The 26,453-nt window shown below is 39.5% G+C and overlaps 1 protein-coding gene across 1 annotated transcript; it reads right to left on the reverse strand.

The window, feature by feature from the left end:
- Positions 1–19,540: 19,540 nt before the first annotated feature.
- LOC143888310 (fructose-bisphosphate aldolase 1, chloroplastic-like) lies at positions 19,541–25,318 on the reverse strand. The gene is made up of 6 exons (XM_077392683.1): positions 25,025–25,318; positions 21,577–21,846; positions 21,239–21,348; positions 21,059–21,149; positions 20,122–20,391; positions 19,541–20,000 (listed from the first exon to the last, which is right to left on the reverse strand). The coding sequence occupies exons 1-6, from the start codon at positions 25,178–25,180 to the stop codon at positions 19,722–19,724; spliced, it is 1,176 nt and encodes a 391-aa protein (XP_077248798.1). The 5' UTR covers positions 25,181–25,318; the 3' UTR covers positions 19,541–19,721.
- Positions 25,319–26,453: the final 1,135 nt, after the last annotated feature.

Below are 26,453 nucleotides of genomic sequence, written 5' to 3' on the forward strand. Positions count from 1 at the left end.
GCTTCAGCCCAGCTGTACCGTCTTTCACTCAGGCCTACTATGATGAGCTCCATCGCCTACGCTTGGCCGCCCATCCTCCCAGTGCTGGCTTTGCACAGCCAGGTAGCACTCCTGCCTCTCTTCTCAGTAGCTCGAGCTCTTGGATCATTGATTCGGGAGCCTCGAACCATGTGACAGGTAGTCTATCATCACTCAGGTCTTTTCACCCTCTTTCCTCTCAGTCTATGACCCTCGCTGATGGCCGTACTACTCCCATTTCTGGTACAGGGAGTACCTCTCCCTACCCTGGTCTTACTCTCTCCTCTGTGCTTTGTGTTCCCCAGTCTCCCTTTAACTTACTTTCAGTCAGTCAGCTCACTAAATATCTTAACTGCTATGTCTCATTTTATCCATCTTATTGCTTATTACAGGATCTTGCGACTGGGAGGACGATTGGTAAAGGACGTGAGGTAGCTGGGTTGTATCGTCTGGATGAAGGTCCCCCCCGTACCATTTTACACAGTTCTGTCGACGCCTACCAGTGGCACTGCCGCCTTGGTCATCCATGCATTGAGCGCTTACGGCGCACCTCTATAGTTTCTGTTCCTATTCAGTCTTTTCAGTGCGAGGCCTGTGAACTTGGAAAACACCACCGTGTGTCTTTTCCCTCTAGGCTTGTTAGTCGGGCCTCGCACGCTTTTGCTTTAGTGCACTCTGATGTATGGGGTCCCCTGAGAACTCCTTCTATTTTTGGATATAGATATTTTGTTGTTTTCATTGATGACTATTCTCGCATGACTTGGCTGTATTTGCTTCACGATCGTTCTGAGGTTTTCTCTGCTTTTCGTACTTTTCATTCTGAGGTTACAAATCAGTTTGATTGTACCCTCAAATGCTTGCGCACAGATAATGCTAGAGAATATTTCTCCACTACCTATGGGTTCCAGGATTTTCTTTCCAGTCGGGGTATTCTCCACCAGTCTTCCTGTGCTCACACCTCTCAGCAGAATGGTGTGGCTGAAAGGAAGATGCGCTCTTTACTTGATGGGGCTCGCTCTCTTCTTATTCAGATGCGAGTTCCCAAGAGCTATTGGGGTGATGCTGTTCTTACTGCATGCCACCTTGCCAACCGGCTTCCATCTTCGGTTCTTGGTGGCTCTTCCCCCTTTGATGTGTTATACCCTGGTCATGACCCCTTTCCTATCACCCCTAGGGTCTTTGGGTGTGTGTGTTTTGTTCACCACCTTGGTCCTGGCTTTAATAAGCTGGACCCTCGGGCTGAACGATGCATCTTTCTTGGGTACTCCCGTACCCAGAAAGGTTATCACTGTTACAGTCCTCGCCTGCGTCGGTCCTTTGTGTCTGCTGATGTCACATTCTTCGAGTCTGAGTCCTACTTTGTATCTTCTCATGAGACTCCTTCCACAGGTCTTGACTCGGACCTTCCTCTTCCCCTCCCCACCCTTCAGGCTCCTCTCCTCTCCCCTCCTGTATTAGTTCCTGAGACTATTCCTGTTTGTGATCCCTCCTCTTCACTACAGGCTCCTGAGGCTACTGAGGCTCCTCCTCCCGCTCCTCCGCAGACATATCCTCGTCGACCGAGATCTACAGCTCATCCTCGTCGACCGAGATCTACAGCTCATCCTCCTCCGCCTGCGCCATCGTCCTTGCAGCCGGAGATCACACCCCCCACATCTCGGGTACCTATCTCTCCTACTCCTACTTCAGATTCTCCCATTGCTTCTTGTACTCGTTCTCACAGTACTGCTCACCCGATTTCCTCTGTTATTTCATATGATTCTCTCACCCCGATGTTTCGGAGTTTTGTTTCCTCTTTGTCCTCTGTTTCTTTGCCACAGTCTTTACCAGCTGCACTTGATCATTTGGGATGGCGTGCGGCCATGGATCTTGAGATGGAGGCCCTCCAGGCCAATAAGACATGGGAGTTAGTTCCTCTTCTTCCTGGGGCTCGACCAGTTGGTTGTCGCTGGGTTTATGCCGTCAAACACTTACCTGACGGTACTATTGAGCGCCTTAAGGCGCGGTTGGTGGCAAAAGGCTATACTCAGACCTTTGGTGTTGATTATTTAGAGACTTTTTCGCCGGTCGCTAAGATTCCGTCTGTTCGTGTTCTTCTATCTCTTGCAGTTACACATGACTGGCCTCTGCATCAGTTAGATGTCAAAAATGCCTTTTTACATGGTGAGCTTACTGAGGAGGTGTATATGGAGCAACCTCCTGGGTATGTTGCTCAGGGGGCGATGTCCTCCTCAGTATGTCGGTTGCGGAAGTCTATATACGGTCTCAAGCAGTCTCCTAGAGCCTGGTTTGGACGATTTAGTGATGCTATCATGCACTATGGCATGAAGCAATGTGCAGTTGATCACTCCGTCTTCAGTTCTCATTCCACTACTGGTTGTGTGCTATTGATAGTATATGTCGTTGACATCATCATTACAGGCAGTGATTCAGAGGGGATACGCAGGTTGAAAACCTTCTTGCAGAACGAGTTTTCAACCAAAGATTTGGGTCGTCTCAGATACTTTCTAGGCATTGAGGTTGCATATTCTACTAGAGGTCTCTCCCTCTCACAGAGGAAATATGTACTAGATCTTCTTGAGGAGATAGGTCACCTTGGAGTGAAACCTGCGTCTGTTCCCATGGACCCAAATGGGAAACTTCTTCCAGAAGAAGGAGATTTATTAGATGACCCTGGCAGATATAGGAGGCTGGTGGGTAAGCTCATATACCTTACAGTCACTCGTCCAGATATATCATTTGCTGTTGGCTCAGTCAGTCAACATATGAGCTCACCCCGTACTTCTCACTGGGCAGCAGTGATTCAGATTCTTCGCTACTTGAAAGAAGCACCAGGGAAAGGACTCCTATTCAAGAAGCTTGGTCATACCCGAGTAGAAGGCTTCTGTGATGCAGACTGGGCATGATCTCCAGCAGATAGGAGATCTACCACTGGATATTGCACCTTTGTTGGTGGCAATCTAGTGTCGTGGAAAAGTAAGAAGCAGGACATAGTCTCCAAGTCGATTGCCGAATGAGAGTATCGTGCTATGTCTCATACCAGCGGGGAGCTTATTTGGTTACGTTCTCTCCTTTCAGAGATTGGTTTCTCTTCATCTGCTCCAGCTCAGCTGTATTGTGACAATCAAGCTGCAATTCATATAGCTACCAATCCAGTCTTTCATGAGAGAACCAAGCATATAGAGGTTGATTGCCACTTCATTCGCCAAAGGATACAAAGAGGCGAGATTCATGTTTCTTTCACGAGATCTGCTGATCAGTTAGCAGATGTGTTTACAAAGCCCTTAAGCTATACAAAATTGAGTGACATATGTAACAAGCTTGGAATGTACAATATATACATTCAAGCTTGAGGGGGAGTGTTAGAAGGTGTATTGCATAGCCTAAGGGCATAGTGGTCTTTGTATGTTCTCTTTATATATAAATACTAGAGTAAGGGGGAGCATACCCTAACTTCTTCCTTTTCTCTCTAAACTCTTCTCCTCTCAACAGGTTTATTTTCATAATGTCTTGAGTTTATTGAGTTGATTAAGCAAGAAAATTGTAATTTCTTCTAATCTCTTGAGTGAGGTTTTTTATGAGATTTTTTTTAACAAGAAATGTAAATAAAATCTACTTTTGTTGAAGTATAAATGATTAAATTGTTTACTTTTCTTTAAAGAAAAAGTCATTTGTAATTTAAATTACAAGTGACCTCTATCTCTATCCTTTATGGTTTGTCGTTTTGTGATCTACTTTATGTGGTTAAGGCTTTTCACTAAAATTTGACCTTCCCTCCAAAATGGCTAAAGTCATGTGTAAACCTTTAGTCCTGGATGGGAAGTTTGGGAGGGAGAGAGTGCCCTTATGTATACTTTCACTCTCATTGTCTTGTGAATGAGAAAGAGGAAAAGGTAGACCCTCGCGCATGAGCTGTCGGGTGGCCTAGTGGGCTAGACCATACCACATGCGCCGCCCCGGCCCGGCTCGGCTTTATTTATTTATTATTAATTACTAAATTGATATTACCATTATAGCTTATCTTTTTGTTACCGTTTAAGATACGTTGTAAACGTGTTTTAGTGATCGTTTGGGAAACGTCATTAACGCCTTAAAGGGTAAGACGTTTCATGTAACATGTCTCTTCTTATTCTATAAAACCGGATTTGTGGAAAACAGAAAGATACCTCTTGGAACGACTTTCTGTTTTTCCATGATTCTTCTCTCAGTTTTCAATCTGTTTTTCTGCAACTTCTATGTTCTCCCTCAAGCTTTATGATCAAGGCGATTTGGCACATATAAGCAAGTTCTAAGGCATCTGGGCGTGAGTGCACACCCCTAGAGCAAGAGTTGTTGTATCCTGAAGGCATACGCCAAAACGTCCATCTGCACTGTTGATTCGTCGTAGTGGGGGCGAGAGTTGCCTTAAGGACAACAAAGATCCTTCGTGCCTCAACTCAATAAGTGATCTAACGACTCTGTTATTTGTTTATAGTTAATTCTTATAGAAAATAATTGTTGTTGATTTCTGCTTTTGAAGTTACGAGATTAATTTGGTAGAGAATTTATATGATGGGTGGCCGTGAAAACACGTGAAGTCTAAAAAAAGTAGGTACGGCCCACATTTTTCAATGATCCAAACCGTTCATCAGTTTGGGCACAACATAAATAGGTTGTGCCCCAAAAATCAGTTCCATAGGATGATCCTAACCTCCGATATGTAGAAGATTCCATAAATGATTTTTGGAAATCTCCATATTCAGATCAGTTCAGATCGGAGGGTTAGGATCATCCTATGGAACTGATTTTTGGGGCACAACCTATTTACGTTGTGCCCAAACAGATGAACGGTTTGGATCGTCAAAAAAAGTGGGTCGTACCTATTTTTTTAGACTTCACGTGTTTTCACGGCCACCCATCATATAAATTCTCTACTTCGGTATAAGGTATTCTCGAATCCTATATTACAGATTTGCACATCATATTTCTAACAATCTTAAGGCAAATCTATCACGATCTGTAATTTTGGGATTTCTACTTCTGAAAATTAATCATCATGCCTTCCTAAACCGAGAGACCGAAAAAATTTGATGGATCGGATTTTGGCAGATGGCAAGAAAAGATGCGATTCTTTCTGACCTTTCTAAATCTAGACTACATTTTGAATGAACCAAAATCCTTGGAAAATGAGGAAGAACCTGCTAGAACCCATCTCACGGAGAAAAGGAAAGAGATAACTATCTCTGTAAAGGGCATATACTGAGTTGTCTCAGTAATCAGTTATTTGATGTGTTTTTTAGAATTGAGTCTGCTAAAGAGTTGTGGGAAACTCTAGAGCAGAAATACCTAGTCGAACCAGTGGGTTCAAAGAAACATATGATAGATGATAGATGATAGATGGTAGATCTATTATGGATCAAGTGAATGAGATCCGGTTGATTGTTTCTGACATACATGCCAGAGGGATCAAGATAGAATAATAGATCTAAATTGGTGCAATTATAGAAAAACTACCACCTTCATGGGAGAAATTTCAAGACACATTATTGCATGACAGAAATGATTTTTCTTTTCAAGACTTGTTTGTTTATCTTAGAATTGAAGATGAAAACCATTTCAGGAAATAGAAATCAAAGGCCTATGAGTTTAACTCTAAGGCAAATCTCACTGAATCTTCATCTGGAAAGAAAAACTCGTCATCTTCTGTTGTGGCGGGTAAAGGAACGGGTAAAGGGGTAAAGGAACGGGTAAAGGAACAGTGCTGTTGAAGCTTACATCATCTGGAAAAGTTCTAAAGCTCTGTGATGTCCTTCATGTACCAGATATTAGGAAAAATCAGGTGTTTGGGTCACTTTTGATTAAAAAAGGTTTTAAACTGGTTTTTTAGGCTGATAAATTTGTAATCACTAACAGTGGTGTATTTGTGGAAAATTGTTACTCTAGTGAGGGTCTATTCAAACTGAATGTAACTGAGAACATTATGAATAAAGCTTTATCTTCTTCTGCTTATATTACTGATTCCACTTGTTTATGGCATGGTATACTAGGTCATGTTAACTATTCTTCTTTAAAGAAAATGATGAACATAGGCCTAATTCCTAAGAGTGATAAAACTCTAACAGAAAAATATGAAATCTTTGTGCAATCAAAGTACTCTAAGAAGCCTTTTCACAAAGTAGAAGAAAGGAAAACAGAACTCCTAAGTTTAATTCACAGTGATGTATGTGACTTAAACACTGTATTAACTAGAGGAGGTAGAAGATACTTCTTCACCTTTATAGATGATTTCTCTAGGTATTGTACTGTTTATCTAATTAGAAATAAAGATGAATCTTTTGATAAATTCATTACATATAAAACCGAAGTAGAGAATCAGCTAGAAAAGAAAATTAAAATCTTAAGATCTGATAGAGGTGATGAATACACCTCTAATGATTTTAGTAATTTTGTGAAAACCATGGAAATATACATCAAGTAATTGCACCATACTTACCACAACAAAATGGAGTTGCTGAACGTCAAAATAGAACTTTAGTGAACATGGTAAATTCAATGTTAGGAAGTTCAGGATTATCTCAGAACCTATGGGGAGAAGCTCTTCTCTCCGCTTGTTATATCTTGAACAAGATACCTTTTAAGGATTCTGACAAAACTCCTTATGAATTATGGAAGAATAGAAAACCACATTTTAAATACTTTATAGTGTGGGGGTGCTTAGCTAAAGTTAGGATTCCAGATCCTAAGAGTTCGAAGTTAGGTCCAAAAACTGTAGATTGTGCATTCATTGGTTATGCCAATAACATCAGTGCCTCTAGATCCTTAGTCTATAGATCAGATCATACTGATATGCAACCTAACACCATAATAGAATCCAGAGATGCTGAACTCTTTGAAACCATATTCCCTTATAAGTCTAGTCTAAGTGAGAACACACTTAAAAGACCCATTGAATCTATAGATAAAGACCATCAAGTGTCTAAGGAATCAATAGAGCCTAAAAGAAGTAAAATGGCAATAATAGAGAAAAACTTTGGTCCAGAGTTCATTGCTTATTTTCTAGAAGGAGATCCAAGGACATATAAAGAGGCAATGTCATTTTCAGATTCTTCATTATGGAAAGAAGTTGTCAAGAGTGAAATAGACTCTATTTTGAGTAATGAGAATGGATCTTGACTGATCTGCCTCCTGGTTGCAAGTGGATCTTTAGGAAGAAACTAAAAACTGATGGAACTATAGATAAGTACAAAGCTAGACTAGTAGCTAAAGGGTTTAAGCAAAAAGAAGGAATGTAATTCTTTGACACGTATTCACCTGTAACCAGGATAACTACTATAAGAATTTTAATTGGCATAGCTGCAATCTATAACCTGGAAATCCATCAAATGGATGTCAAAACAGCATTTCTGAATGGTGAACTGGATGAGGAGATTTATATGGATCAACCTAAAGGCTTTGTAATCCAAGGCCAAGAGCATAAGGTGTGTAAACTAATAAAATCTCTATATGGTTTGAAACAAGCACCAAAATAATGACATGAGAAGTTTGATAGTGTGATGCTATCAAATGGATTCATAATAAATGAATCAGATAAGTGTGTATATAGCAAATTTAGTGGGGATAGTGGTGTTATTGTATGTCTGTATGTAGATGATATGTTGTTTATCGGAACAGACATAAGTGTAATTGAAGACACTAAGAAATTTTTATTAAATAATTTTGATATGAAAGATCTGGGAAAGGCAGATGTAATCCTGGATATTAAAATAAAAAGAAACCCAGAAGAAATAATTCTAACTCAGTCTCATTATGTAGAAAAAATATTAAGAAGGTTTAATCAATTTGATTGTAAACCTGTGGCTACCCGTAATGATTCTAGTATAAGGTTATGTAAGAATAAAGGAAATGGAGTAAATCCACTTGAATACTCTAGAGTTATAGGGAGTCTAATGTATTTGATGAACTGCACTAGGCCAGATATAGCTGTAGACACCCCATTTTGACTAAGCCCTAAACCTTCCCGGCTCGTGCCAAATTCATCCGAATCTCAGCATTAGGGTCCCAAGTTTCACCCTAGGCTGGATGAGGGTCTTTTCTAACCCCCTGCAAATTTTCATCAAGATTGGAGCTCGTTTGCCCAGTAAATGGACCGAAATAGTGTATGTAGTGCAAATGAGGGGGTGGCCCACTAGGTTTTTCATTTTACCCCAAAATCCGTGTATTTGAAGGAAAATTCCAGTCATCCAAAGACCCTAAGCACCCATGACCATATTTTTGAGAACCTTATGATCCCAGAAATACCCCTGCAAAATTCCAGAAAAATCCGCCAAGATATTGCACAAAAGACAAGGCAAGTTAGTGCAGTTATCAACAGTAGAGGTGAATTATCCTGTTGAGATCGCACATTTGTGCGCCCATCAAATGGAGTGCCGATATCAACATCCCCATTTACCTATATATACCCATTTAAGCCTCATTTAAAAAAAAAAAGAAAAATCCGAGAGAGAGGGCGAGATCTGTGCGAAACCCCAACTCCCTTCTTCTTCTCCGATCTTCTCTTCTCCGGTCAATCCACCTCCTCCGGCAACCCTCCGATCGTTTTCCGGTCTCCACTTCTTCGTCTCCGGCAATCACGATCTCTGGTAACGATCCTTCTCCGGCATCTTCTTCAGCCGATCCTCCTTTTCCTTCGCCGGTCATCTTCTCCGGCAGTTTCTTTAGTTCCGATTTGATCCAATCAAATTCCGGTCATTTCCCCTAGCCGATTCACCTTCTACAACAAGCATCTTGCAGAGAGAGAAGAAGATTGAGAAATAGAGAAAATTTGCAGAGAAAGAGAATAAGAGAAAAATCCCGAATCCCTAAATCTGTTTCTTTCTTTTTCTCTGTTCATTTTCCGTTTGATTTTCCGATCAATTTTCTTTTCTCCGATCATCTTTTCCAGATCATTTTCCGCCGGTAGCCGCATCCCTAAAATTATTTCTTTCTCTTCTCAGTTCATTTTTCCGTTTGATTTTTCAAGACAAAACCCCTAGTTTCCGCCATTGAAACCCTAACCTGCAGATCTTACCGATCCATATCATTTCCGGCCAGATCTGTCCATTCCGGCCCGGAATTTCACCTCCGATCATCATCTGCACCTTGAAGCAGTCCAAAGAGAGGGAGATCGAGGCATCCATACATCTTTTGGAGTATTATCTCATCAATATTCATTCTTAGCTGAGGAAAATAGGTATTTATTCATTTATTTTTATTTATTTATTTATTTTTTGTGTATATTTGTGTGTGTAGTTTGTGACAATTTTATTTGAGTTGCTGTGCTGACATGATCCTCGTGATTTTTTTTTTAGAATGATTCACCTTCTTTTGGTTATCTGGAAAGTCTGTGTACCTTTTGTATGTGAACAATTGCTAGAATCTTATATATGATAGATGATTTGCTATGGATCGACTTTAACGTTATCAATGGAAAAAAAATTTGATTTTGGTTCAGATTCAGTTTTTTTTTGCTAAGTTTTGTCAAAAGATAGCTAGAAAGAACTTGTTCTGATATAATTGATAATATGCTTTGGATTTAGTTCATTAATGTGATGGAATTCAATTTTTTTTTTTTAAGGAAAAGTTAACTTATTTCTTTGTGTTTAAGAAATTTGCTCAGTTTCTTGTGGTTAAATGTTCTACCTGGTGTTAGTACTGAAAAGCTGTTAAATGATTTTCTTTTGAATAGAGAATTTTAAGAAATTCTTACTTTTAGCCATTACTGTATGTGTTTCCATTGAAAATTTGGATTTCTGCTAATGATAAGAATCATGCTAAATCTGATGATTATATCTAAAATGATTAAAGATAAGAGTTAAAATGAAGCTTTTGTAATTGTTTGGATGTCTCTCTCGCTGCAACAGGTTTATAAGATTTTTTTTTTCTTTTACTCTGGACTTGATACCAAATGTTCATAAATTGATCTCTATTTTTAACAACTTGGGATTAATTGTGCAACCTATGGATGACTAGAAATTGATTTAATGATATTCTTATGGCCCAGTAGGCTTATTTTAGGCCTAAGAATAAAATGGGTATGGATAAATGTAGAGATTCATTCAAATTTATTGGATTAACAGCTATTCAATCTTATGTTGTAAGGATGTTGATTCAAACAGGAGCTCATTTTTGTCATTTGATTGAACTTATAGTCTGATGTTGCTTGTGGCATCCAATGACTTTACTGGATTCCCATTTTATTAATATCTTGAAGTTCGTAAGCTTCGGCCCAATGTCTTGCCTCTCTTGGCCCATTAATCTTGTTTACAAATTCAGGGTGACTGAGTGACTACCCTCTTAACTATCAACTTCTACTTTAACCATAGCCTTGTTAAAGATTTTGGTGTTTCATGCAATTTTGGTTTACTCTAGTCATATCACAAGGCATTAATGCAGAAATATATTATCTGTGAGATGTTGTGATTTGTTTAACTATGATTTAATTGCATTAGGGGTATTGTTGATAATCATAGTTATCCTTTGGCAAATCTTGAACACATAATTGTTGTCTATTATTGCATATAACTGTTGCCCATTGGTTCGATTCACAAGCACGTAACTGCTGTCTACAGTTGCACATAGCTGCTGTCCATTATTTCCTACACTTTGTAGCACTTATAATTGATCACGTAGATTTCATTTCCTTTCATTTTTTTTATTATTATACTCATTCATTTTTATTTAAATAAATTTTTTAATAGGAAGAAGGAGATCAGATGACTACTCTATTCGATATTATCGACATGAGTACTGTCTGATCTCAAGGCGGGCTTAGAAATATTATCATGTGTATATGATATCAGATGATTACTTTGGCATCATCTAATTTCATTGGAGTCCCCATATTGGGGTTTGTGGTTGGTTTAGAAGTGTTTGATATTGTTTTTTTTACTTTATTAGGCTATCCAGCGGCTGGTCTGGACTAATTAATGTTAGTTATCATTTTATGATTGCAATTAAATTGTATATTCTTCTTTGCTTAGCACTTGATTTGTTTTTAGAATAAAATTTGCGATTATCTGGTAGCATTTTCTTCTCTTTTTGATAGACTAACACAGTCTTATAGATTGCTGTTAATTCTCTTTAGATATTAGAATCCCCTTTTCTTGTAGGGCGATGAAGGCGCTAGCCTAAGCCCATCCTTAGGGGACTCTCTTAGTCCGAGTAGCCCTTCCCTCGTTTGTTTTTAAGACGTGCCCAGTCTTTTGAGATACCCTTAAATTTTGTCATTTAAAGCCTCAATTTAGGGAGACAGGCTATGTCTCAGACAGAGAAAGTTGTATCCTTTAGAGACAAGCTTTGTCTCATTAGTGAGTCTATCCTTAGGAGACATGCCATGTCTTGTCAGCACCTCTCTTGGAGCTCATCTTTTGTTTAGGAGTCTCACCCAATCTCTTTTTTCTTTCTAAACCTCATTTTTGTGCGTCTTTTGGTTTTGGGAGAACACCTTGCTCGGCTTGGCATCATACCCCTTACCCTATGGGTATAGGGTTGCACATTTGTTGCACCCTAGGGCTAGGTAGCTGTCCGGCCCGGCTGGGTGTTTTACCTAAACCAAATAGGCACAAGGTCTCTTTTTCTTTGTTCGCATTTTTTTCTCTATCCTACCTATATGTCTAAGAGACTTGCCCAGTCTCATTCTATTAGCATCCTCATCTTTGTGCATCATTTGGTTTTGGGAGAACATCCTACTCGGCTTGGCATCATACCCCTTACCCTTATGGGTATTGGGTTGCACATTTGTTGCACCCTAGGGCTAGGTAGCTGTCCGGCCCGGCTGGATGTTCTACCTTTGCTAAATATGCACAAGGTCTTCCCTTATTACTTGTGAGTTTTATCTTAACTTGATAGTCTCACTAGCACTCTTCTTTATCTCTTTTTCTTTTAGGAGACAGGCTTTGTCTCATTAGCACCTCCTTCTTAGAATCCTATTTTCAGAGTCAGTCCTTAGCCTAGGAATCTGTCCTTAGCTAGAGAGTCTGTTTTTCTTTCAGGAGTCAGTCCTATCATCATAGGGGTTAGGATTTTATCCAACCTTTCATCAAATCTTGTGTTTTTCTATCCGCTCTTGTAAGGTATAGGATGCTGTCCAACCCTTGCAGAGTTGTCATTCTGTTCATTTCCCTCCGCAAAGCATAGGATGCTGTCCAACCTTTGCGGGATATAGGGAGTCTGTCCTCCCTTTATGATGATAGGATTTATTCCCCTCGAGTCAAAAACACTTAAAAATAACAAAAACATCTGAAAAACCAAAAATCTCAAAAAATCTTGAGTCATTAGGAGAGTAGTTAGGAATTCTGTTTCGAACTACGTTGGCTTGATCCTCTTCCACGAGGTACGTAGTGCAGCTTGAGATTCTTATCTCAGGTCCAGCCAAACCTTTGTAAATAAATCATTTACCCATTTTAAGAAAAAATACCAAAAATCTTCAAAACCTTGTTTTCAACAAGATCTTCCTCTAGAGTTAGTAGTTTGTCCTAGATAAAGAGTTTTAGAGTTTTGAGTTTGTCTTTGATGTGTTGTGTGGTTTGTTTGTGTTTGTGTTAGAGTTAGGAGTTTGTCCTAGAGTTATAGGAGCGCCTCCGTCCAGTCCGTTGGCGATTCATATCGCCGACTGATGATTAAGTCTTGGATACGCTAGTGATCCCATTGTTTCCCTTAGGGCGTACAGCCTAGTTACACATAGATTATAGGAACCACCTGCATTAGCTTAGGGCTAACCTGCATTTAGTTAAGGCATATAGGGTGTCCTAAAATCTACAATCCATTGGAATTTAAATAATCACACAAGAAGCTTTAAGAACTAGTCCGGTCTTTTAGATCGAGTCTAGGATAGAGGTCTAGATGTCTTAGGCATCATAGCTTAGAATAGGTGCGAAGAACTACGTTGCCTTGATTCTCGTGGAGGCGGGGATACGTAGGCTTCTTTGGATGAACATCAGATCATCTAAAGACTCGGGCCTAGGTATAGATTAGAGTCTTAGGGTTGTATAGTATCGAGTCATTTTTCTATGTTTTGCAGTGTTTTCTTACTTTATTGCGCAGACCTTATACTTTTTTGGTGTGTCGTGCATGTGTTTGTTCATCAGAACTTAGACACCCATTAGGCAATGTCACTTATAACCTAGCTATGCTTAGGTGACACATGTTTCTTTTATTTTATCTTGTGTGCCTTTGATTTCATCTCCGAGACATGCATGATTAGATAGACGTCTTCTCGGAGATATTCATTCCCATTCCATATGATTTTCGCCCAAAGCTCTTCAAAATTATTAAGTAAATGGCATAAGAGACCAGGTGTTTGCACTTGGGCGGATGAGGTGCTCTTTAGACCTTCCGAATTCGTAACCAGGCACGAACCTTATTTTATATCTCTGGTTATCCGTTGCAACAGAGCATAGTATGGGATCCAGGGCCCATTTGCCTTTTTCCTTGGATGGCGACTCTTCTTTGTTTAAGGTACGCCTCGAATCTGGGCTAGTCCCCGAATCGAGAGGTATCTCACCTTTGTATCGCCACTCATGCTGTGAGGGGCATTATTCTTTCGAGAGTTCCTTGGTAGAGCTCTCCATTCACGTGGATGATCCTGAGACTGACTCGCGTGGGGGCACACGTCCCTCACCGCCGACTCTCTCGGATCGGGGTCCACAATAGCCTATGCAGTAGGTAGACTCAGTAGCTACACCAGTAATCCTGGTAGTGATCACTGGGAAGCCCTAATTAGAGTATTGAAATATCTTAAAGGAACTATAAACTATGGTTTGCATTTCACTAAATATCCTATTGTACTGGAGGGGTATAGCGATGCCAATTGGGTCTCTGGATTTGAGACCAAATCTAGGAGTGAATATGTCTTTACTCTAGGAAGTGCAGCAGTTTCTTGGAAGTCAATCAAGCAAACGTGTATAGCTCGATCCACAATGGAGTTTGAGTTCATTGCTTTAAAAAAGCAAGTGAGAAAGTCGAGTGGCTTAGAAACCTTTTGTCTGATATTCCACTTTGGAATAAGCCAGTACCGGGTATTACAATCCATTGTGATTGCCAAGCTGCTATTGGAAGAGCAGGTAATAATGTATATAATGGCAAATCCCGACACATTAGTCGGAGACATAACTCCATAAGACAATTGTTGAAGAATTGAGTGATAACTATAGATTATGTAAGATCAATTGATAATATATCAGATTGGCTTACAAAAGGACTAAATAAAAATTTAGTCTTGAGCACATTGAGGGGGATGGGGCTGAAGCCCACTATTTAGATCACCTATAACAGGAACCCCAACCTATCTGACTGGAGATCCCAAGAAGTAGGTTCAATGGGAAAAACAAGTTATTTGAGTGATCTGTTTTGCATCAAGTTGTATGTGAATTAAGTTCACTAAGCCTATCCCTATGATGTGGGTGCAAGCTGTAATGATAAGACGATGAGTTGTAGGACTCTTAATGTTATCTATAGATGGCTAGCTGATTGTCAGTAAGGTGCGTAGTTACAGGGCACTCCTGATAGATACACCTATATGAGTGTGGAAGTGTGGTCGCTTCCTATGAGAATTGGGCTAAATTCTCTAGAGCGCTCATGAAAACAGGATATAACACATGGCCGAAAAGTGCGACACTGTATGAACTTGCTTATGCTTTCTTTGTTTTGTGTGTGGTGTGTTGTCTCAGTTTATCTCTTAAAGTAATTGGTTCGAGACATATATTCACCAACTACTTGATAAACTCGATATACTTACACGAAGTAAAGGTTCAAGTCCAAAAAATACCTGATGCAAAACATATTTTGCCTCGATTCAATCAATTTCTTTATAATTTCATTATTTTCTTGTAATTTTAAATTAGTGGGGGATTACTGAATTTTCTTTAAAGAAAAAGTCATTTGTAATTTAAAATTACAAGTGGCCTCTATCTCTGTCCTTTATGGTTTGTCCTTTTGTGATCTACTTTATGTGTTTGAGGCTTTTCACTAAAATTTGAACTTCCCTCCAAAAGGGCTAAAGTCATGTGTAAACCTTTAGTCCTAGATGGGAAGTTTGGAAGGGAGAGAGGGCACTTATATATACTTTCACTCTCATTGTCTTGTGAATGAGAAAGAGGAAAAGTGAGACCCTTGCGCATGAGCCATCGGGTGGCCTGATGGGTTAGACCATACCACACACGGGCACCGCCCAGCCCGGCGCGGCTCGGTCGGCCGTGCGCGTAGGCCTGAAGCTTTTTCTTATCATTTCTTATTATTTTTTTATTAATTACTTAATTGATATTACTGTTATAACTTATCTTCTTGTTACCGTTTAAGATACGTTGTAAACGTGGTTTAGTGATCGTTTGGGAAACGTCATTAACGCCTAAAGGGTAAGACGTTTCATCTAACGTGTCTCTTCTTATTCTATAAAACCGGATTTGTGGAAAACAGAAAGATACCTCTTGGAACGACTTTCTGTTTTTCCATTATTCTTCTCTGTTTTCGATATGTTTTTCTGCAACTTCTCTTTTCTCCCCCAAGCTTTCTGATCAAGGCGATTTGGCACATATAAGCAAGTTCTAAAGCATCCGGGCTACGTGAGTGCACACCCCTGGAGCAAGAGATGTTGTATCCTGGAGGCATACCCCGAGATGCCCATCTGCACCGTTGATTCGTCATAGTGGGGGCGGGATTTGTCTTAAGGACAGCAAAGATCCTCAACTTGATAAGTGATCTAATGACTCTGTTATTTGTTTACAGTTAATTCTTACAGAAAATAGTTGATGTTGATTTTTGCTTTTGAAGTTACGAGATTAATTCGGTATAAAGTATTCTCGAATCCAAAATTACAGATTTGCACATCATATTTCTAACATAAATAACACCAACTCTAACAGTTTAAGCTTTTGGAGTAATTGGTCATTTCACATCGTATCAGAGATATTGCCACAAGGCAGGCGGAGTGTTGAATTATTAATGATTAAATACGTATTTGAAGATAAAACTGTTTAATGGTAAGAGACATTTATGAGAAATCACAGAAAATGTCATCAATTTCTGCAGGTGTTGAAATCTTTTTACTATAATGTGTAAAAAATTCGTCCTTGGCCAATTTGACCCCTTTTGGTTTCATTTAGTGTAGTATAAGCCTATGAGGTATGTTAATCTATGTTTGAATTTCAAAGGTAGGTTAGGGTTATTTAAAAAATAAAATACAGTGAGATCTTGGTGCAAACCTAGGGTTCGCAGGTTCTCTAGAGAACTTTTAGGGGCATAAAATGCCTAAAATTTTAATTAAAATCAGCACTACAAATACAAATGAGATTAGACATTCAAAAAATTGATCAAATCTTAGTTAAGGTTTTCACACATATGTTTACCTTAAAATAATTCACCAACAAGCTTAATTCGACCCAAATAAAACATGCAACAATAGTGAATATCAAATGATATCTGATCTATGAAAGTAAAATGAAATGATAAATATTAGGGCCCAAAATCACCTAATTAGGGTAGGGTAACGTTAATAAAAGGTATGGGCTGGGTGGAAGGCTGATATAATGATAAAAGCAGCAAGATATGGTTAATAATGGCAATAGCACTGAAATAGGACAGGTCTCACCTGATAGTGTGTGCGCCGGTCTCAAATCCAACGATGTAGGAGGTCCAAGAGGAGGAGGAGAAATAATGGAAGCCAAGATCTGTCCAAGGACTGCCAAGCAATCGATATCGCGCCTAAAGGTGGGGAAAAGGGGACACCAAGAGCAACAAGGAGGTGGTAAAGGCCTGCAATGGAGGTGAAGTAGTCAGCAAGAAATCACTGGTAAAACCACCACAAGCAGTAGGGTAGTTCAAGAAATATGACAGTCCAAGACTGCAGGTCGATAGTTAGGAGATGTGTAGGACAACAAGAGGAAACCCCGCGATCGAGATAGTCATTACAAGAAGAAAATGAACATAAAACAAACAAACATTGGAAGCCCTCAAGGAGGGAGAAAATCTAAGCTCTCTAATCTCTCCTTAGATAAGCCTGCCCTGGCTAGCCCATCAATGTCGTTGTTTGCGGATCTTTTGATATGTTGGAAGGAATTAGATATGCCGGCCACACGGTCCTGAATTTCATCAAAGTAACGAGCAAATCTCCATGGGGAGGCAAGGCCTTGAGCCACCTTATCATGTTGAAGGATTCTCCCTCTACTATGGCTTGGTCCAAGGAACTTCTGTCTAACATCCTGATGCCCTATAGGACCACTCTAACCTTCTCCTCATTGCTGTCAGTGATCCCTATTGGACCTGAGAGTGCCCACCTTGTTGACCCGCTCTTGTCCCTAAGAACCACCCCGTCTCCAACTGGTCCAGGGTTTCCCATCCTAGACCCGTTAATATTAAGCTTTAGCTGACATGGACTTGGTTGTTCCCAATCTTGTGAGGTCGTGATCACCTGCTTCTGTTTTTTTACCATTTTATAGCCATTTGAACGGTATTCCCGTCTTTTTGCCTCAATAAAAAAAAACTATACAAACCCATCTAAGCCCTCATTTTCATCACTTCTTCTGCACACTATTTTTTTCTCTCAGTTCCTTCTAATGTCTACTAATCCCTCTTCTTATGCTCAATTCCTTCTACTCATCTCTACTCATCTCAAAGGATATTTTCATCATTGAAAGGCTTCTAAGGGTATTTTCAACATCCAAAACAAGGCTTCGAAATGTGGAAGATCCTAATGTGTTGTTGTTGCGAATGACAATGATGAATACATCGATCCTATTGATGTTCCTAGAGATGTTGGTGGTGATGACGAGGGGTACTGCTTCATTGAATATGATGATCCGTTTTATGACGATCCCTAGAAGGAGATGACTTATGTTTGAGCGATGGGATGTAATTTATAATATTCTTGATATTTTATATGATTATTCTTTTTACTTTTATTGATGTATTGCAATAAATTTAATATTTTAAGTAATAAAATATGTTTTTAATTATAGTTGGTTAATATAATATTTCTTATATTTTTCTAATAATTTTTATTTTTAATTTTTTTTATTAAGAATAAATTTCTTCAGTTGTAGCTTTTTTTCTGAAACGAAAAGCCGAAATAGTTGAAACACCGAAACATCATGTTCCACTAACCAAAATGAAACGTCGAATGAAACAAAATTGACAGCGATGTGGAGGTCCAACAGATAGGTATTAGGATCCAACCGCTTGAGGATTCTGTAAGGTCTGAACTTCTTCCGATTCAACTTGGGTAATGCCCCAACTGAGAATCGCTCTGGTTAGAAGTAGACCATTACCAAATCTTTTTTTGGTAGGTGAGTTGGGATTGAACCTCCGACCTCAAGGTTGAAGAGCAAAGCCTTGAGCCCTTGACCACTACCAAATCCCCAACACTGAATGACAGATCTCTTTAGTGCTGATCAGTAATTACCTTGTACTTCTCATTACTTTTGCGCAGTTGCTCCAACACCTCTTGTTGTACCTCCTTGATATGATGAAAGATATCCTCGGCTTCAACACTACACCGACCGGAGTAGGACAAAGGGGACGATGTAAAAGGTGGGGAATGGAGTATCTGTAAATGGTCTCAAAAGGTGATTTTCAAATGGAATGATTGGTGGAACTATTGTATGCAAATTCTGCTTGGGGCAAAATTAAGTCCCATTGATGAGATCTCTCGCCAGTCAAACATCTTAGAAAATTCCCAAGGCTGCAATTGACTAGTTCCATCTGTCGATTAGTCAAGGATGGTAAGCATTGCTAAACTGAAGTGTTATCCCCATTTTGCTGTATAAAGTTCTCCAGAAATGACCCAGAAACCTAGTGTCTCGATTAGAAATGAATGACTTAGGGACTCCATGCATGCGTCCATCCCTCTCTAAAGAACAACTCAACAACATGTGACACATATGATGTTTTTTGAGATGGTATAAAATGGGACATTTTGGGAACCTATCTACAACAACAAAGATAGCATCAAACTTCCTACCGGTTTGGGGTAAACCTGTGACAAAGTCGATGCTAACATCCTCTCATGGTATTCTAGGAATAGGTTGCGAAGAAAAAATACCCTTTTACTTTGGGCTTGGCCCTTGAAAGAACTGTTGCTCTACTAGAGCTATGGTCTTCACTTGCCCAAGGTGGCCCGTGTATAAGATTCTTGCGTAACGATTCCTCAGATATGCACAAGCGAGTGTCGTGAAATAAAAAATCCATCATGAACAACATACACCAAACTTGGGTCAGCGCCCGTCGATGACACAATTCTCAACTAGGACCGAAGAATGTGTCTGTGGGATACTGGTCCTAATGGGAATCAAAAGAGATGATCACTGGTCACGGTTTCGACATTAGGAGCCTACCCCAATTCAAAGTGTACATTGTAGTCATTTTAACTAATCCTTAAGCTCTCTATTCATTTTTTTATATTTTACTTAGATAATATGTGTTTCCTTTTGCATACATCTTTGAGGCATATGATGGCTATTAAGTGGATTTAGAAGCTCATGGAAGATTACTACAAATCATCATTGCAAGCATCTCAAGTACTAAGGTCTTAAACTTATCAATCAATTACGAATACAATTTCTTGATACTACACTACATGTGTACTAGGTCTTCATTCAAGTCCTGAAATTAACCACTCTATTCTACATTTTGTGCCCTAAAATAAAGCAGTGTTTCAAAGCCTGGTATATAAAAATGGAGTTAATAGCTTGGGGTACTCAATATGTGTATCCCTTGACAAACATCCCCTCCTTAGACTCCGCCGACTCGCCTTCTCCTGTGTATTTCCCAAGTTGAGCAAGTGAGTTGGCCTTTGCCCGCACCAGGAGGGCTTCTTGAGCAGCTTTCACATTTTCTGGCCTTCCTCCCCACTTCTTCAGGCATGTGTTCTGCAGTGCTCTTGCATATGAAAATGAGACATGCCATGGGTTTGATCCCTGGTTCATGGCATTCAAGTTCAACGTTGCCTCCACTTCGGATTGGCCACCAGAAAGGAACTGTTTGGCACAGACAAGGTTCAGATTTCACAACTCAATATCTCCTCTAAATTTTTGGAAAGAAAACTCATACCATGCTTATTTAAGTGCATGAACTTTGTAAGATGGTTGGTGAGCTTACATTTATTCCAGGAACGGCAGGTGGGATTCTTCTTTGCAAGAGTTTGAGAGTGTATTCCGCTACTTTCTCTGGTGTGGCCCTTTCTTTGCACTCAGCACCTGGGGTGACCATGCTGGGCTTGAGCAGGATACCCTCAAACATGACGTTGTTTTCAGCCAAATAGAAGAAGACCTCTGCCCACACTTTTTGGGCCACCTCGAAGGTCCTGTCTATTCCATGCTCTCCATCCAGCAATATCTCAGGCTCAACTATAGGCACCAAACCATTGTCCTGCAATTACATGAAAGTTCATGAATCTGCCTACAATCTGCCATTACATGAAAGCTCTTGTATGCATGCATGACTTAATTATATGCTTTCATTTGGCTCTATATTGAAAACTAATTCCCTTAAATTTGGTTGTACTATTAGTTCACTATATCAGCTATATGAATTTTAGAACTCATTTCCTGGGTTCTTCTGGTCACTGTTTATCTGCCTCTTGTATTCCGAAACTGATTTGAGTGATGAAGATAAAGTGCTTTTTTAATATTTTCTCAAAATCATTAGTTAAAGTTTATTAGATATTACCAGAATGTGCTCATCTTTGAAGAAGTGAGTTTATTAGATATTCCCCGAATGTACTCATCTTTGAAGAAGTGGTCAAATTAACCAATATAATCTACCACTGCACTTTGCTTGCATTGGATTGAGTTGCTCTATAATATTCATCTTCTAAATGAGAAAGAGAAGGAAGGCCAACATCTCTGTTTCTCCACTGAAAAGAAACCTAAAAATGCACAACATGGAATGCATTTTTTTTTCTTTTATATTTTCCATCTTAAAAAATGAATTTTTTTTTGTTGTGCCATTTTACTGTGGGGGTCTCCTAGTTGATCTACCTTATCATGTTGACTGATTACAAAATTAAGTCAAGAAGAAAAGATATCCATATTACTTGTGATATTGAAGCATATCGAGCCAGGCCCCAAGCAGCTTCCTTCACCGCAAGAGCTGATGGCCCATTTGGAATACTGACCACCGTACGCCTATGACGCCAAAATACGAAAGAGAGAATAAGTATTAGCAAAACTAAATAGACCACTCCCAAAGGCTTACAGTTGCAGGCTGATTTTACCATTTAGCAAAACGTGCGCCTTGCTGATAGTAAGCTGCACACCGTGATGCCAAGCCATCCAATCCTTGACACCATGATTCATCGTTCGACCCTGCAAGCGGTACGAGGCCCTGAGAATCAACACACATTCGCATTTGTCAAATTAGAAGCCTCTCTCTATCTCTCCATGCATTTAGACCCAAATATATGCATATAGTCACTTGATCCAATTTGAATCGTTCAACCCTCGATTCGATTTGAATCGTATGATTCAAACCGTAAATCGTACGATTTTAACAACATGGAGTGGAATGTCATGCAAAGCTAACTGTATTGGTCACATGGAGAGCATTGCTTACCTTATCGACCTTAATCCCAGGCATTATATTCTGCTCGACAAGAACGTCGACCATTTTCTTCCCATCTATGGTCGATTGATAAAGTGTTTCCTCAAAGAGAATTGCACCAGAGATATACTGACCCAAGCTTGGGGCAGAGACAAGGAGGGTCCTGTAAGCCTGTCGGTTAGCCTCTGTGTTTTCCAGCCCTATTGAGGCGAGTCGCTTCCCGCAGGTGGCATTGGATTCATCCATGGCCAATATACCTCTACCTGGTGATGCAATGCTTTTCTGCATATCCAACATGAAAATTGTGGTCCTTTTATGTACTATATAAACCAGTAAATGATCATACATATGACAATAAAAAACACCATAAACTGTGTTTTGTTGAGAACATGAACAGCACTGAAGTCTGCAACTATATTAATGTGTGGACCACTAGAAACTCACTGAATCCTTATTATCGTATTGTGAAGGTTGTGATTTCTTTCTGTAATTCTGCTCACATATTGATCTGAATGTCTTCCTGATGATTTCTAATTCTTTCTTATTTTCTTCTGTTTGCAGTGTTAATCTCTTGTTCTTGATGACAAGTATCACCTAAGACACACAAAGCTTAAGGCGCTGGAAGGTCCATCACCCAAAAATCAACTCACCCAAGAACCAGTCAAGCATCGATCATGGTAATTACTTCCAGATCTCATATTTTCAGGGCCCTATTGTGTTGAATTTTGTATTTAAATTGAGAAACTGGTTTTGGTGTGCCTTGTAAGAGGTGATCAGAAACAAGTGCTACCACGAATGAGTTCTTCATCTACTCGACTGGAGATGATGATCCCTTCAGACGTCGGCTCTGTCCTTTTCTGTTGGGATTTAAGAGTTTCTTCTTATCCGTTTTTTTTTTTTTTTTTTTTTTTCATTCCTGTTTAAATCCAATTTTCTGGAAGATCTCTAATCCCTGGGCGTGGGAGACATGCAGTGATCAGATTCAGGTGTTTTTACTCATGGAAAATGGGCCGATCTACGGATTTCAACGATCAGTCGAACATCCATTAAGGCCCAGTTCGTTCGTTTGAGATCATGACAACAAATGGTGAGCCAACAAACCGATTGTTGGACTGAAATTACATTAATTTTGAGTCCAACAATCGGTTTGGGAGCTCACCATCGGTTGTCACAATCTGAAACAAGCTGTACCTAAGGCCCTGTTCATTTAAGATTATGTCAACCGATTGTGAGTGTCGAACCTATTATTAAATGCAAAATTAGGTGTAAATTTGAGTCCAATAATCGGTTTAGCACTCACAATCGGTTTTCATAATCTAAAACTAACAGGGCCTAAGTGTGCCTACCTATAATTGATGATGGATTTCTTGCTGTATTTATTTTTTGTTGGATTTTTTGGTTTCTTTTCAGTGGATTTCTTGTATGTTGCCTCTTTCATCATTGCCATTGATATTATATCCATCGATGCAACTGCAATTTCATAATTTGGTGAATTAATGTTCTTGAATTTTCTTCTCCTATTGTATTTCTTTTTGTGCTGGATTACTTTTAAATTTCATTTTTAAAGTGTTGATGGGTGCTCAGGTTAATTCTCTGTTGTTGTTTTAGATTTGTTTCTGATTTTCGTTTTCAGTTGGTAAATTACTGTTCTTGGTTTTTTTCTACTACATTTTTTTGGATTAATTTTTTAGTTTAATACTTTATTTTTTTCTACGTTGCTTCTTTCTTAGTGCTTTTGTTGGTTTGGATTTTATTTTGAAATTCTTTTCACAGGGTTGAGGGGTGCTCTGCGCTTAAGGTAAGTTTCCATTGTTACTTTGGATTTGTTTGTTATTTTATTTTTAAGTTGGTGAATTAATGTTCGAGATTTTATATGGTGTGGTTGTAATGTCCAATATTTTTCAAAAAGTACCTTGGGGCTAGGGGTGCAACGTGGGTCGGGTTGGAACCCAACCCAACCCACCTCTAAATCTCTCAACTCTAACCCAACCCATCTACCCAAAATCGGGTCGGGTTGGTTCGGGTTCACTTTGGGCCAAATAGAAAAATACAATAACACAAAGAAAATCAAGATAAGATTAAAGGATGGAGGGCGGGTCGGGTTGCCAAGGCCTCAACCCTAACCCAGCCCAACCCGAAATTAAATCGGGTTGGGAACAACCAACCCTAACCCAACCCAACCCAACCCGAGGAAATGCCAACCCAACCCGATCCAAAATCAGGTTGAACCCGTCGGGTTCGGGTTGAGCCCGACCCAAGTTGCATCCCTACTTGGGGCACACTTTGTAGGATGATTCAAACTATTCATTTGTTGGGCTACATCGTAATTCGTAAATAGGTTCTCCCCTAAATCATCTCCATAGGATGGGTTAGGTTCATCCTATGGACATTATTTTCTTCAAGGTAATAGCTTATTTATATTGTGGCCCAACAAATGAACTGTTTGGATCATCCTAAGACGTTGGCCCCACGGTACTTTTCAAAAAATATTGGACATTACGGCTAGATTGTATATGGTGTGTGCACGTATAGTCCAATACTTTTCAAAATTACAGTGCGGCCCACTTGATAGGGTGATCCAAACCGTTCATTTGTTGGGCCACTGTATTTTTCAAAATTACAGTGGGTTGTCTCGACACTTCGAGTTTTAGTAAGACACAGCAAAACCAGGATAGTTAGCCTACTCGGCCGATTCCATTGAATTTCCTATCTTCATTTTCAAGGCACTGAGTTTTGATTACAAGTAGGGGTGTCGAGGGATCCACTTCGGACTGGATCCAGTTATGTCCCAGTCATGATCCATTCAAATCCCTTATCGGTCAGATCAGATTCGATTGTTCTTCAGATCCTACTTTCTATTTCTTATTCACGACAAATCGGACCGTCCATCGGAGTGTCCTTAGTAGGTCCTACTTATGTTGTACAGAGTTAAAATTCTCACTTATGTTGTACAGAGTTAAAATTTTCAGAAGAGGATGAGGGTGAGTTGCAATGACGAATTAAAGGCTTAAAGTCAGTAGTTAGAAAAGGAAAAGAGGTTGAGAGAGAGATCAATGACAAAAAACTAAAAATAGAAATCTATCGAAAAATAGATAAGGCTTATTTTTACTAAAATACCATTGAAATAATGCTTAATGTTATCAAAATTGAAGGGTATTTCATAAAATAATATAATAATATCGGATTTCGGACTGTCATGTGGGCTTTTATTAGTTGTCCGGATCAGATAGTTATTTTTTTCGGGTCCTATGATCAGGATCCGAAATATGTCCATGGATCCTAGTAATGTGTCTAGGTCCTGAAACTTCGGATTCGGATAGTCCATTGCACTGTCTAGATCCATTGGCACCCCCAACTACAACTCACGGATGTTTCAAATGAATGGAAAGAGAAAGGAATGCTCTTTTGGATTGTGAGAAACAAGTAGAGATTAAGTGAGTTAAGCAAGAAAGGAACGTACCGCAGTTTTGATAAGCTCTTCGGAGTAGCCCCCTGCACGAACAGTGAAGGTGACAACAGAGGGCTGAGAATGGGAAGAATGAGGGAGTGAATGGCCGGAAAACCATTCTGATCTTTTGGGAAGGAAAGATGACTTAAGGAGAGTTGTTGAAGCCATTGCAGAGTGAGGATAGGGTCCTTTGTGCCTCTCTCTCTCTCTCTCTCTCTCTCTCTCGGACTTGTAGTAGAGTTTTCTTTGGAGGGGAATATGGGTGTCACAGTATTTTTTATGCCTAACAAGGTGAGGTGAGGCTGTACAAGAAGGATATCACATGAGCGGTGGAGACTGGCTTTGAAAATTTGGATGGTGGAAATGGATGAGAGGTGAGGAGCTGCCTAATCTTTGGCAGATCTCTCTGTTTTCCCCGTTTTTTAAGTGGTATTTGCTTTGTCTTCATCTTGGGGTTACCTTTGCACCCTATAATAATTAGGGATTTGCTGGGGTCCATTGCAAAAGGCATTTCTCGGCTGATCTATCGCATCTCAGACCAGCCACCTCGTGAATGGAGACAACACGAGGTGGCTGGTCTGATGTGTGACAGACCAGTCACGAAATGCCTTTTGCGATGGACGCTAGCAATTCCGTAATAATTATTCTACCTTTTTTTCCGGCCAATGTATCCTTCATTTGTGATTTAGGATTTCTTCTACGATGGGTTTTTCCTAATGTTGGGGAAAGTTGGTTAATTATGGGTGCTTTCATGTCCTTTAACTTTCTATAAAAGTAGATTCAGAGGCCTTTAGATTTGTGTAAAATTTCTAAGAGTGTGATTTGTCTTCTCTTCTCTTCATTTCTTTCATCCTAAATCTTTTTGGTGTCTTTTCTTATTAGTAATTTTATGTTCTCTATCTTCCGCGAGGATTATTTTCAGGAAATGATTTCAGCCCACCAATGTTTTGATAAACATGCGCTCCTATGCTTGTTGTGTAGTATTTAAAGGGCTTTAAGAGCTTTTTGAGAACTGTAATATTCTACTGACAGCCCTTTAAATACTATACGACAAGCATGAGAGCGCATGTTTATCAAAACATTGAAGCCCTGAAATCATTTCCCTTCTCTTTATCATTCATTTTTTCATGTTGATTTTAACTTTTTTATATTACATTTTTTTTTCAAACCGTGTATCGCACAGATGGTCCCACTAGTAGAGATAAATAAAGAAAAATATGAAGGATGTTTTTGTACATGGGCATGCCCCATTCAAATCTAGGACGTTACATCGGATTTTGGATCCCATGGTATAGTTCCGATCCATTAACGTTAAGGTCCATTAGAGGGCCCGTTAGATCCATCAGAACGCCTGGGCCTGTTGACACCCCTACTAGAGTTTTCTTCTCCTTTCTGTCTTAATGTGGTCTAAGTTATGGGCGTCATTGTTTCTCTTTTGATC

Source organism: Tasmannia lanceolata, unplaced genomic scaffold (assembly GCF_043159265.1).
Source record: "Tasmannia lanceolata isolate RefF3 unplaced genomic scaffold, GAP_Taslan_0.1 ptg000012l, whole genome shotgun sequence".
Taxonomy (NCBI): Eukaryota; Viridiplantae; Streptophyta; class Magnoliopsida; order Canellales; family Winteraceae; genus Tasmannia; species Tasmannia lanceolata.

What these genes read in the sequence shown, in the direction of transcription:
- LOC143888310 (XM_077392683.1), bottom strand. Translation starts at nt 25,180, where the DNA reads ATGGCTTCAACAACTCTCCTTAAGTCATCTTTCCTTCCCAAAAGATCA. An exon ending in GGCGCACGTTTTGCTAAATG is followed by an intron (nt 21,150 to 21,238) that starts GTAAAATCAGCC and finishes TTGGCGTCATAG; the next exon opens with GCGTACGGTGGTCAGTATTC. An exon ending in CTGCCGTTCCTGGAATAAAT is followed by an intron (nt 20,001 to 20,121) that starts GTAAGCTCACCA and finishes TGTGCCAAACAG; the next exon opens with TTCCTTTCTGGTGGCCAATC.